Below are 14,038 nucleotides of genomic sequence, written 5' to 3' on the forward strand. Positions count from 1 at the left end.
ATATTCTACCCTCTCAATATATTATAGGTCGAAGACCAGGTCTAATAGAAGAGTGTCCTTATGGGATGTGCTAACTTCTGGGGAGAGAGGTAGCTACGTAGGCATTTTTGCAGAAACTTGCAAGAAAGAAACCAGAGAGCGTGTATATGTAAAACAATGTTTTAAGCCAGCAAAAGCCTGATGGAAATAGTAAATGAGCCATAGTGTGTCTGGTGCAGGCCTGTGAGATGCTCTGCCTCTTCCTACCCATACCTTTCTTTGAAAAACTTTCCTCTAATGATTAAGGTATGTCCTACTGTAATACAGTTTTATGGAACTTTCTACTTCTCTATTTCAACGCTCATCCCTGTACGTCTTGAGTGCATGCTAAGTTGCTTCAGTCATGTCGAATCTTTGCGACCCTACAGACTGTAGCTCACCAGGCTCCTCTGTCCATGGGATTCTCCAGGCAAGAATACTGGAGTGGGTTGCCATTTCCTTCTCCAGGGAATCTTCCTGACCTAGGGATCAAACCTGCGGCTCCTGCATTGCAGGCAGAATCTTTATTACAGAGCCATGAGGCTTGTTTAGTATCTATCCTCCCTGCTGGAGTCTATGCTGTAGGAAAGCTGGAATGGTCTGCATCAAGTTCAATAATGTCCCCCTGCCGCCTGGCATAGTGTCTGTCCGTGACCAACAGTGGGAGTGAATGCTGAATGAGGCTGTTACACATGTATGGAAAACCTGAAGGCAAATTGAGAGAAGGGCTACCCACCGAAACAAGTTTCTAAAGCAAATGTACCTACTTTCATTTGAATATAAACGCATTCTATAAAAAGATAATTTTTACATTTGGAGGAGTACCATCCTTATATATTAAAAAATAGATAAAAGAGATCATTCACTGAATACCATTTTATCTTACTTAGTAATTTATTCAAACGTTTACTTGTAATTTAAAATGTCCTTTGAGCTTTTTTTTTAAGTTGGCATAGTATTACATTATATGAATGCACAAAAAGATATTAACCATTCCCATATGATTAAATATTTAGATTATTAGCAGTCATTCAGCATTGGAAGTGATGATTTGAAGAATATCACTATGCTACACTTTTCTATATAGCTCTTTAATAGTTTTCTTAGAAAATTTTAGTAGTAGAATTACTGAATCATATAAATGAACTCTTTTAAATAATAGCTCTACTGAGATTTAATCCATATGACTTGGCAATTAATCATCTATTTAAAGCATTCAATTTGATAGTGTTTAGTTTGCTCTCAGAATTGTGTGATCATCATTGTTGTTTAGTTGCTAAGTAGTGTCCAATTTTTGTCACCCTGCGGACTATAGCCCACCAGGCTCCTCTATCAGTGGGTTTTCCAGGCAAGAATACTGGAGTGGGTTGCCATTTTTATCTCCAAGGGATCTTCCTAGACCAGGGATTGAACCCACATCTCCTGCATTGGCAGGCGGATTCTTTACCACTGAGCTACCAGGGATGCCCTGTGCAATTATTACCAGAGTCCAGCTGAGAATACTTATCACATCATAAAACAGAAGCATTCCCAGCCCTTCCCCCCACCTCCCCTGCAGCCCTAATTAAATGCTTATCAACTTTCTCACTATATGTATTTACCTATTTTGGACATTTTTTCATTTAATAAATGGAATCATACAATATATGGTCTTTTCTAACTCATTTTTTTTATTTAGCATTGTGTTTTCAAGATTCCTCTACATTGTAGCGTGTACCCATCCTTTGTTTATTGTTATTGCCAAATAATATTTGGTTTTGTGAATATACCAGTATTAATTTATTAGATAGTGAACTCCTGAATTAACTTGTAAGGACATTTGGTACGTATTATAGGTTTCATGTTTAACCATTTTCATTTCTCTTAGCAATGTTTACGGAGAAGGCAGTGGCACCCCACTCCAGTACTCTTGCCTAGAAAATCCCATGGATGGAGGAGCCTTGTAGGCTGCAGTCCAGGGGGTCGCAAAGAGTCGGACACGACTGAGCACCTTCACTTTCACTTTTCACTTTCATGCATTGGAGAAGGAAATGGCAACCCAATCCAGTGTTTTTGCCTGGAGAATCCCAGAGATGGGGAAGCCTGGTGGGCTGCCATCTGTCGGGTCGCACAGAATCAGACACGACTGAAGCAACTTAGCAGCAGAAGCAGAAATGTTTAAGCCTATTCAGTTCTCTCAGTTAGTCAGTCAGTTCAGTCGCTCAGTCATGTCCGACTCTGTAACCCCATGGACTGCAGCACGCCAGGCTTCCCTGTCCATCACCAACTCCCAGAGCTTGCTCAAACTCATGTCCATCAAGTTGGTGATGCCATCCAACCATCTCATCCTCCATTATCCACTTCTCCTGCCTTCAATCTTTCCCAGCATCAGGGTCTTTTCCTGTGAGTGAGTTCTTCGCATCAGGGGGCCAAAGTGTTGGGAGTTTCAGCTTCAGCATCAGTCCTTCCAGTGAACATTCAGGACTGAATTCCTTTAGGATGGACTGGTTGGATCTTCTTGCAGACCGAGGGAATCTCAAGAGTCTTTTCCAACACCACAGTTTAAAAGCATCAATAATTCTTCAGCATTCAGCTTTCTTTACTGTCCAACTCTCACATCCATATATGACTACTGGAAAAACCATAGCCTTGACTAGACAGACCTTTGTTGGCCAAGTAATGTCTCTGCTGTTTAGTATGCTGTCTAGGTTGATCATAACTTTCCTTCCAAGGAGTAAGCGTCTTTTAATTTCGTGGCCGCAGTCACCATCTGCAGTGATTTTTGAGTCCAAAATATAAAGTCTGTCATTGTTCCCATTGTTTCCCCATCTGTTTACCATGAAGTGATGGGACTAGATGCCATGATCTTAGTTTTCTGAATGTTGAGTTTTAAGCCAACTTTTTCACTTTCCTCTTTCACTTTCAAGAGGTTCTTTTCATTCAGTTCTCTATACTCTTTCTAAAACTGGAAACTATCCTTTAAAACAAAGAAACAAACAAAACAGAGGCTATTTGGAAGAGTAAAGAGACATACTGACGCTTTTAACATTAGTATTTCAGTAACAACTAGTGATATTGACACTTATAAATATCTTTTATTAGTCATTTGTGTCCTTTTGTAAGTTATGTTTTCATGCCCCTTTGACATTTTATTTTAGGGTATTTATCCTTCTCACTTTGTTCCAAAAGTGCCCTTTATAATATATTAAGACTGTTAAACCTCTGCCTATAATTTTTCTTATAGTGTTTTAGGTAAAAACATTTTTCAGTTTTGACAAAACAGTATCTGCTGATCATTTCCTAAGGTGGTATTCCTCCAATTTTGGGTTTAGAAAAGGCTTTCCTAACTTAAGATCCAATAAGTATTTTATTACTGCTGTGGCTTTGTAGATAATATTTTTATTAAGATGGGATTTATTTTGGTATGAAATAAGACATAGATCTCACTTTATCTTTTTATCCAAACAGCCATCCTAATTTGTACATTGTATATCAGTATGAGGATCTTCCCTGGTGGTTCAGGCAGTAAAGCATCTGCCTACAATGCGGGAGACCTAGGTCCAATCCCTGGGTGGGGAAGATCTCCTGGAGAAGGAAATGGCAGCCCACTCCAGTATTCTTGCCTGGAAAATCCCATGGACGGAGGAACCTGGTTAGGCTACAGTCTGTGGTGTCACAAAGAGTCGGACACGACTGAGCGACTTCACTCACTCACTCACTCATATTAGTATAAGTGTATAATGTTTAGTATATATCATATGCTAACATGTTTTTATTTGAGTGCCTTTGAAAAGTGTTGTAGTTTATAAACAATTTGTATATTGATTAATGACAAGACCTTTTAATAATCATGGCTTTATAATAGGATATAATAATAGATGTGACCTTAATTAAGTCCTGTTGGTGATGGACAGGGAGGCCTGGCATGCTGTGATTCATGGGGTTGCAAAGAGTCAGACATGACTGAGCAAATGAACTGAACTGAACTGAACTGATGCACCCAGTGCACTTAGAAGGATTTTGCACATATTAGCATTTAATTCAGACCCAACTATATGTAATAGAAATTAGTATGTTCATTTTCCAGATGAGGAATCTGAGGCAAAGAGAAATAAAGATACTTATCAAGTCAAGGTGCTAGTAAGTGGCAGACCAACAATTCAACCAGATACAGGCATACCTCATTTCAGTGTGCTTTGCTTTATTGAAGGCATGAAAACAGGATTAATATTGTGCATCTCCATTAGAACTCTTGGATGACCACATACATTGTCAATGACATCTCAACAATGAGCTTAGAATAGTCAGCACATCAGGTTTTAGGCAGATGAGTTATTATCCAGGCTTTGTTGTTCTGTTATAGAACTTAGGCAGAGTAAATTTAGCATCCTTCTTTAGGGCCATTGGATTTTCAGAACGGTAAATAAATGCTGGCTTCAGCTGAAAGTCATCAGCTGCATTAGCTAGCCCTAACAAGGGTTGATATTGGCCTGGTAGAAGTGAGGTGGATTTGATTTTTGCATTTCTCTGGTTAGTGATGTTGAACACCTTGTCATGTACCCACTGGCCATTTGTACATCTTCTTTGGAAAAATATCTGTTTGGGTCCTTTGCTCACTTTTTATTTGGATTGGATTATTTTGTTTTTACTATTGAGTTGAATGAGTTCCTTATATATTTTAGATATAATACCCTATCAAATATATAGTTTGAAAATATTTTCTCTCATTCCTCAGGTTGCCTTTCATGTTGATCGTTTCTTTTGCTGCACATAGTCTGTTAATTTTATATAGTCATTGTTGTTGCTTGTGATTTTGTTGTCATATACAAAAATGTTGTTAAGGAGGTTTTTTTTCCTATAGGAGTTTCACAGTTTCAGGTTTTTATGTATAAGTCTTTGATCCATTTCAAGTTAACTTGTGTGTATGATATAAGGGAAGGGTTCTCTTGCACATTTCATTCTTTTTTATTTGCATATATCCAAATTTTCCTGCACCACTAGGGAAGAGACTGTCTTTTTCCCATTTGGTACATTTGTATCTCGTTTCAAATATTAGTTAGCCATATATATGAAGGTTTATTTCTGGACTCTCGATTCTATTTCATTCATCTATTTCCCTGCTTTTATACCCATACCATACTGTTTTGATGACTATTGCTTTGTGGTGTAGTATGAAATCAGGAAATGTCACGCCTCCAGCTTTGTTCTTTTTTCTCAAGATTGTTTTGGCTCTTAAGTGTCTCTTGTGATTCCATGCTAAATTTAGAATTTCTTCTCTTTTCCCATGAAAATGACAGTGGGATTTTGATAGGGATTGCATTGAATCTAAGATGGCTTTGGATAAAAGACATTTTAACAATGTTAACTCTTTATGAAAATTTTAGTTACTTCTGTTTATTTATTGTAAAATACTTGTAAAATTATTTTTTACAGTTTTAGAAATTTTGTTAAAAATTTCAACTATAATATACCTAGAACAGTTTTTCTTTTCCAAATTATTTTGCCTTGTATCCAGTGAGCTCTTTTGGAAACTTAAGTTTTTTCTCAACTCAGAGAAAACTGAATTTTATCATTATTAATTTAATTATCATTTATTTTCTTTACACTTACTGTCTCCTTCTAAACTATTGTGTTTAAATTGTATTTCTCTAACTCAACATTTTTTGTTGTTGTTTATTTCATCCTTTTTCTGGGAAACTCATTTATCATTTTGTCGTTTCCTCCTAGCTCATGTGTTCAACTTATGTTTATTGATACTAAGAACCTTTCCTGTATCAGAAGGCTCTGGGACTATATAAGAACGAACACTGCTACTGCTAAATCACTTCAGTCGTGTCCGACTCTGTGCGACCCCAGAGACGGCAGCCCGCCAGGCTCCCCCGTCCCTGGAATTCTCCAGCCAAGAACACTGGAGTGGGTTGCCATTTCCTTCTCCAATGCATGAAAATGAAAAGTGAAAGGGAAGTCGCTCAGTCATGTCCGACTCCTAGCGACCCCATGGACTGTAGCCCACCAGGCTTTTCCGTCCCTGGGATTTTCCAGGCAAGAGTACTGGAGTGGGGTGCCATCGAATATCTCAGACATAAAGCCCGTACTCATTGAACTGATGATCGAGTGAGGAAAACAGAGATAGAATATGTAATTATTAGAGTTCTTCTGGAGAACATTTTTTAAACTAGGATCTACTGGATACTAAGCTACTGCCCTCTCTAAAATGAATGGTTTGTATTTTGTGAAGCTAGGGCTAGGACTCCCTTGCCAGGATCTAGTTCCCTGAAGGTTTCACCAATAGGGGGCGCCAGAGAAGACTGCAGAGTGAAAGAGGAAGGGAAGGCTACTTCTCTCTGTTCATTTTCTATCTCTGTCAACATCATCCCAGCAGAATTTCTATATAGAAGTGGCAGCAGCTTCTTGGTTCCCAGTTAAAGTAATTCCAGATCCAGCTTTTTTATCTGCTGCACCCCATCCCTGCCTCTCCTCCAAGAAATGCCAGCACCACCAGCCCTTCTTCCGAGGTCTAGGTCCTTAGTCCTGGGTCCCTCTTGCAAGCTCCTGAGGTGCCAGCATGCTGTGCCCTCTCCTTGGAGAGCAGAGCCCTCTCTAAGCTTCAAAGTTCTCTAACCTCAGTGTCTTCCTTTGGTTCCCTCACCCCCCATCCCTGGGATGGGAACAGCTCCTAGGAGTTCCCCTTTTGCCTATTTAGCCCTTCAATTTTTATATTAATATTTTCTGTGTGCTCCTGTTTCTTGCCTGGATCCTGCCAAATCTGTCTTCTGTTTTACTAGTTCGATTTTCAGCCATCTTCAGTGTGCTGTTTACTGTCTCCATGACATATATTTCTAATTCAGCAGTTTTGTTTTGTTTTTCATGCATAGTGGCAGTTTTCTTGATCTCAGATGTTATCCTATTTATAAATCCCTACTGTAGATTCTGTTACTATTTCCTTTTGATTTTAAATAACTTAAATTAGAAGTTCTCCAAAAATGCCTCTTGTTTCCAGTCTTAGAGGAAACCACTTCAGTTCTATGGTTTATCTCCTTCATTTGTAGTACAATTCTTTTTTACAAGCCTGGGGATGCTTTTCCTACTGTTAGAACTGACACAGTTTTCTCTGTGAATCTTTCAAGCCTTGGAACTCGCATAGGTGATCAAAGTATCTAGTTTGCCAGTTCAGAAGTTGTCAGGAATTCCCTGGTGGTCCAGTGGTTAGGACTCTACTTCTTTCACTGCCAGGAGCCTGGGTTCAGTCCCTGATCGGGAACTAAGATCCTGCAAGCTGCCTGGCAGGGTCAAGACAAATACAAAATCAAAAACAAACAAGCAAAAACCCTAAGCAAGTAAACAAACAGCAGAACTAGATTGAGTGACCTATGATGAGACTCGTAGGTGGAGCTGAAATCATTTACCTCTATGTCTAAGAATTTATTTCTATAATTTTTGGTATATTTAGTAGCTCTCTGGAATCTGTCTGGTATGTTTGTCCTCTTTGGGAATGAAAAATACCAGAGTTCCCTGCCACCAGGGTTAGGCACAAGCCAGAACTCTGACACTTGGCTTTCTTACTTGGTGTGATACCTGGTGCGTGATGGGCTGCCTTTGATGAGTTGGCACCATGCCTGTGACACCACAGTTGTTGCCTGACCCTCTGTCTTCTGCCTTGATTTGTCCTGTCTCCGCACTTAGAAGTGGATATATACTTCTTGTTGGAGAACTTCAGCAGTGATTACCAGTGTCAGTTGGAAAGATCAGGACGTCACGTAGGTCCTTTCTTCAATCTGATCCTGACTGTAAGAGATCAAGAAGAAATTTCTCCTGGCTTCTTGCTTATAGACAATACCCTTTCCTATATGCCAGTGTCAATACAGGGTTTTCCTTCCTTTTTTTTTTTTTTTTAAGATTTATTTAACTGGCTGCTCCAGGTCTCTGTTGCAGCACGTGAAATCTTTCAGTTGTGGGACATGGGATCTAGTTCCCTGACCAGGGATTGAACCCGGGACCCCCTGCTTTGGGAGCACCGAGTCTTAGCCACTGGACCACCAGAGAAATCCTCAGGGTTTTCCTTTCTTTATATTTGCTTAGCTAGTTCCTTAAGCAGGTGGGAGTGTGGAGGAAAAACAACTTCTAGTTTCTTCTCATTCGCTGATGTGTGGAAATACCCAAAAACTCTGCATTTTGTTCCCATTTCCATTTCTAGTGAGCAAAGAAAGGAAATAGAAGACAAAATAGAAGTAGTATAAGACAAAATAGAAATTCCCACTCTCTGTTTTCTGTGCTTCATTGGGTTGAATGCAGATTATTTGGTGTTGTGAAAACTGCAATCATTGTGTAGCAGCAATGGGTAAGACTTCCATTTCGAAAACAAAGCAATCAAAGAAAAGGAAAAAGTACCAAACAAACCGAACAGAATTATGCACAAAAATACCACCGTTTCTTTCCATTAGCAAACCGACGTGTCATGTGAGAGTCCCCCACGCTCTGCAACAGGCTCATTTCAATACAGAGTCATCTCTCTTATCTGTGGTTTCAGTTAGCCACAGTCAACCTTAGTCTGAAAATATTAAATGGAAAATTTCAGAAATAAACAATTCATAAGTTTTAAGTCACATGCTCTTCCGAGTAGCATGATGCAATCTCCTGCCATCCAGCTGCATCCTGCACAGGAAGTGAATCATCTCTTCGTCCAGTGTGTCCTGCGCGTTAATCTTAGTAGCCGTCTTGGTTATAGGATCAGCTGTCCTGGTATGACAGTACTTGTGTTTTAAAAGAAGTAACCCTTGTTTTAATTAATAATGGACCCGAAGCATAAGGATAGTGATGCTGGAAATTCAGGCACACCAAAGAAATGCTGAAAAATGCTTTCTTTAAGTGAAAAAGTGAAAGTTCTTAATAAGGACTTAGTAAGGGAAGAAAAATTATATGCTGAGCTTAAGATCTATGGTAAGCATGAATCTTCTCTCCATGAAATGATGAAGAAGGAAAAAGAAATCCTTGTTCATTTTACTGTTTCCCCTCAAACTAAAAACGTTACGGCCACCACACTGAAGTGCTTAGTTAAGATGGAAAAGTGCTAAATTTGTCCAGTAAGGTATGAACTGAAGATATTTTGAGAGAGACTATATTCATGGAATATTTATTACAGTATACTGTTATAATTGTTCTATTTTAGTCTTAGTATGTTGATCTCTTACTGTGTCTGCTTTATAAATTGAACTTTATCATAGGGATGTATGCATAGGAAAAAAAAACAAGATATATAGGATTTAGTACTGTCTGTGGTTTCAGGCACCCACTGGGTTCTTGGAATGTATCCTCCATGAATAAGGGGCTTTACTATAGTCCTGATGAGTAAACTAGTCATAAGGAAAGCGGATTTTTAAAAATGTATTTATTGATTTGTTTGGCTGCATCAGGCCTGAGTTGTGGCATATAGGATCTTCTTTGCATTCTGTGAGATCTTTCGTTTTGGTGTTCAGGCTCAGTAGTTGTAGCCCGCCTGCTTAGTTATCCCATGGCATGTGAGATCTTAGTTCCCCAACTAGGGAGTGAACCCACATTCTCTGCATTGCAGCACAGATTCTAAGCCACTGGACCACCAGGGACGTTCCTGGAAAGGGGATTTTTGAGCAAAGGAGAATTTGTGGTCCAACTGTGCAGGAAATGTGAGATTTTTCATTCTGGGGTTTATTCACATCCCCATCCCTCATAGTTTTGTTATCAATTATATGAACTTCCTCAAACTTGGAATCAGAAATTCTGAATCATAAAGGCTGTGGCAATTTGCACATCTGCCGTGGCAATTTACAGATCTCTAATAGAAGGAAGCTAGGCTTTACAATTTGGGAGGACAGCAGAGAAACGGGAACATAGATCCTGCCACCTGCCTACAGTGAGTCCTTGTAAGGACTCACATACACTTGCCTTCACATACACTCACGATGATCTCCAGACAGACAGCCCTGCTGAAAAAAGACATCAGTCGCCTCTGGGAAGGAAAACATTAAGGGTAAAATTCCAAAGAAAGTGAATACATGGATTGCTGGGCTTGTTATTCATGGCGTGTTTCTGACTTGCAAAAAGCAAGTTTAATGTATTTATACCATCTATACAGATGTAACTGATTCTGAAGCTCTGCTCTTTACACAGAACATATTTCATGTTAGTGTAAGCACTAAAGAAAATTAAATCAATAAATCCACAGCCTGTAATTTGAGATCCTCAGTTGAAGAAAAATACATTGTCTGGGAGGGAGGGGCAGGTCTTGAGGAAGGCTTGTCAAACTGTCTTCACTCCACTGTCCCAGGCTTTCAAATGACAGCAGAAATAAGCTTGTGAGGTTCAATTATCAAAGTGTTGTTATGACACCTCCAAAAGAAGTAGAGGCCAGCCCCCACTCTTGCTAATGAAGCATATGCTTAAGTGGAAAGCCATGCAAATGATACTCTTTCTCTCTTTCTCAACTGTCCCCGTGTGTGTCCTTTCCCCTGAAAAAGATTTGCTGGTGAGTACTCAGAGACTAATGTCTGGACACGTGGTAAATTCTTCCCCATCCCTGGCGTTGATATTCTCTGTGACCACTGGCAAGCCAATTAACCCCTCCAAGTGTCACCCTTCTACGTGCAAAAGGTTAATGGTGCAGCTTGTTTGCAAAGAGCCTGGAGTCTTCCATGAAAGGCACTACATGGATGCCCAGCGTTGTTGTTGGACTGGAGGGCGTTGTGATTTTTTAATTATATATTTGATTGGATAGGTTATAGATTTTGTTGTGGTTGAATGTTGCCTCTTCTCCCTGGTTACAAATAAAAGACTAATAGCTAATCACACTCTATTACCATCTTCTAGAGCTCCCTAGAGGGCGAAGGGAATGCAGAGGTTACAGATTAATAATGCATTCTTTAGTTAATAAAATCACGTGCACCTCTGATGCATAATAGCTGTGGATGGCAATTTATTAGACCAAGTGTTTTATCAGATGCTAAGTAGATAATGCTAGCAAAGACTCATGAAGTAATGAGTTTTTCTTTCCTGCTCTCCTAGTAAATCTTCTATCCATCATATCAGTAGAGAATATTAGGGATAGTTTGGTTAAGGCTTATTTGAAATGTGTTTGAATATTCAGGAAAAGGATTCTTAGATTCTGGAACTCCTGAAACCAGGGGGGTGTGTGTGTGTGTGTGTGTGTGTGTGTGTGTGCCTAGATTGTGACATTAAGCTCACTGTCTTATCATCTTTGGAGCAAATGTGGATCTTCCTGGCCCCACAGCAAAGTGTCTTGTCTTTCCCATTCTTTGCAGATTTACGGAAAAACTTTGAGCAAGACCCGCAGGGAAGGGAGGTACCCATCGAAGGCATGATTGTGCTACACTGCCGGCCGCCTGAGGGAGTTCCTGCTGCGGAGGTAAGACCAGGCCAGTCCCCGAGGCGGGGGGCTGAGTCCTATGTGCTCACAGGAGACATAAGCCAGCCTGGCCAGGCCTTCTTGCAGCCTGGATGGACCCAACCGCTAAAGATGGTGAAGCGACTGATGGGAATAAGCTGGAAGAGGAAATTGTCTCTCCTCTAATTTCTTAAGCTCTCGCCAGCCAGTTTGGGTGGAAACTGTTGCGTGCCCTTCCTCCTGGGGACCTCGGTGATGCCAGTGCCTGCTCTGTGGCCTCATCCGTCACCCTGGGCACTCTGCTTTGTACATTGGTTTCTAGATCCATCTAACAGGCAAAGTCACATGAAAACAGTGTAGAAAGAAGGTGGTCGGGCTCCATTGCTGAGTTTCACGGGTGTTTGCACTTATCCTTCATTTGCTTACGAAACAGACAACCCTGGAGTGTTTGTTATGTTTTAGGCACTGCGCTGGCATGGGGGACACACAAAGTGTTGGAGGTCACAAATCTCTGAACTGTTATCTGTTGTTCACAGTGAGGCGGTAGGAATCCAGAGTAGTCATAGTTTTTGCTCCTTGCTGGTTTTCCAGAAGCTTCTATCATACACTTAGACTATAATTGTCATTAATAACACACTGTGCTGGTCGGGATGGTGTTCTTTCAGTCACTGTTAAAAGAGGTTCTGATAGACTCGTAATATGGGTATTAAGATAATATTGTGGGGTCTATTCAGAAGTACAAAGATTGCTTGGTAAAGTCCTATTTTGGGGTTGGCCGAAAACTTCATTCGGGTTTTCCTGTATAAGCTGATGGAAAAGCCTGAACAAATGTTTTAGCCAACCCAAAACGTATGCAAACATAGGTCTGAGTCCAACAGTAGAGAGGCCAGCTGTGACTCTTCTCTGAGCAGCTAGGGGAAGGTCCTGAGAGTCGTGGTTTCTTCACTAAGAAGTAGAGATATTAAAACAATAGGAAACTTTGTTGTGCATTGCTGTGGGATTTTGCAATTGGAAGGACAGAAGAGTAAAAAGTACCAGGGGGAACCAAAAACAGACAGACTTGCTGATCCAGACAAGAAGCCTGCAGGGTGGATTCTATTCAAAGCTCCCAAACTTCCCCGAAATGAAGTAAACGGACTTGAAAATTAAAGTGAACGCTCCATGCGTGATGCGAAATGATGAGAAAGGAAAATGCTTATTTTTAGATTTGTATTTAATGTGAAGCAAACAGATATTTGATCTCCTTTGGCTGCCGCCTTGTTCTGTACAGATAGTGCCCTGAATTTCCGAGGCAGGGAACAGGTGGCTGGGTGTTATGAGGCCGGGTGAATGTCGGTAGCATCGAGGACACCCCATGTGTTCCTGGGGGACTCACTCAGGTACCAGCCATTTGCTATAATCGCACCATCTCTCATAACCAGGCTTTCTGCCAGGCCTGGGCTGGGTCACTGTGTCAACTCTGAAGCACCAGAGAGCAGTGAAGATGGGCAGAAGGTCATGGTTTTATTATCTGTTCTGTGGGAACCGAACATTCTCTAGATGTCTAAAAATCAATTTTTACACCTAGAAGAGAGCTTAGATATTTACTTGGCACGGCCTTTCCATTTTAGGGGCAAGAAAACTGATACTCAGATCAATGACCCACCAAAGGTCTTACACCCATTTAAGTCATAACACTGTTCAATCTTCCCAAAGTTCCTCGGAACACTCAGAGAAAAGGCCACTTTCATGCCTTATGTGGTCCAGGATAATCAGGCCTGCTCTTACCTCTGACCTCATCTGTTGTTCAGTTGCCGGCCCTGCTGTAGCCACATTAGCCTCCTCACTCTTCAACAGCTGCACCAGCCATGCGCCTGCCTCAGGACCTTTGCACATGCTGACCCCGCTGCTGGAACATTCTTCCGCAGTTACTCCATTGTTTCTTCCCTTCCTTCAGGGCTTGCTCAGTGAGGCCTGTTCAGGGCACTCTGATGACAATGTCGGTTCCTTTCCCTACATGTATACTTTCAAGCCTCTGTCTCTGCGTTTATTAACTCCTTAGCTCTGAGCACAACCATACTGTATTTATTCAACTTATTTTCTATTAGAATTTAAGCTCCATAAGGAGACTTTTGTTTGTTTGGCCATGCTACACAGAATGTGGGATCTTAGTTACCTGGCCGTGTTAGCACAGAGTCTTAAAATCACTGGACCTCCATGGACGTCCCATGTTTATTTTTGTATCGCTTTATCCCCAGAACAGAAAAGAGTGCTTCTCACATCCAGGTGTCCAATAAATATCTGTTGAATATGAATGAAAAGTAGTTCCCTGCCTTTATTCCTGAATATTGGAGGTAGTCCTGGGACTCAGCCCAGACAAAACTGTGAAATCCACTGGACTCTTGTTTTTGTCTTTTCTCCTGAGTGTTAGAAAATGGGTATACGTACTTCTTCATTTAGTCTTTGAAGACACAATGAAAATAAAGAACAGAGAAGAGAAAGATAAGCAATGTGTAACCTGGTAGGGTAAGAGCCAAAAGGGAAAATGTGCCTTGATATATAAACGTGTCCATGAGTTTGTACACGTGCACATACACATTGAAGTGTCTTCCCAGAGAGCTCAGGGATTTAGGAATTATAAGGACTCCAAGGCTCTTTGGGGCCATGGTTGGGAGGGAAGATTCCTGT

The 14,038-nt window shown here is 40.7% G+C and overlaps 1 protein-coding gene across 1 annotated transcript in view; it reads left to right on the top strand.

The window, feature by feature from the left end:
- UNC5D (unc-5 netrin receptor D) overlaps positions 1-14,038 on the top strand; it is a 622,629-nt gene that overhangs the window by 392,303 nt on the left and 216,288 nt on the right. Inside the window, exon 4 of the mRNA XM_052661338.1 lies at positions 11,289-11,392. Within this exon, the coding sequence (XP_052517298.1) occupies positions 11,289-11,392 (104 nt within the window). The remainder of the gene's footprint in view (positions 1-11,288; positions 11,393-14,038) is intronic.

The sequence above is a fragment of the Budorcas taxicolor genome, chromosome 24 (assembly GCF_023091745.1).
Source record: "Budorcas taxicolor isolate Tak-1 chromosome 24, Takin1.1, whole genome shotgun sequence".
NCBI lineage: Eukaryota > Metazoa > Chordata > Mammalia > Artiodactyla > Bovidae > Budorcas > Budorcas taxicolor.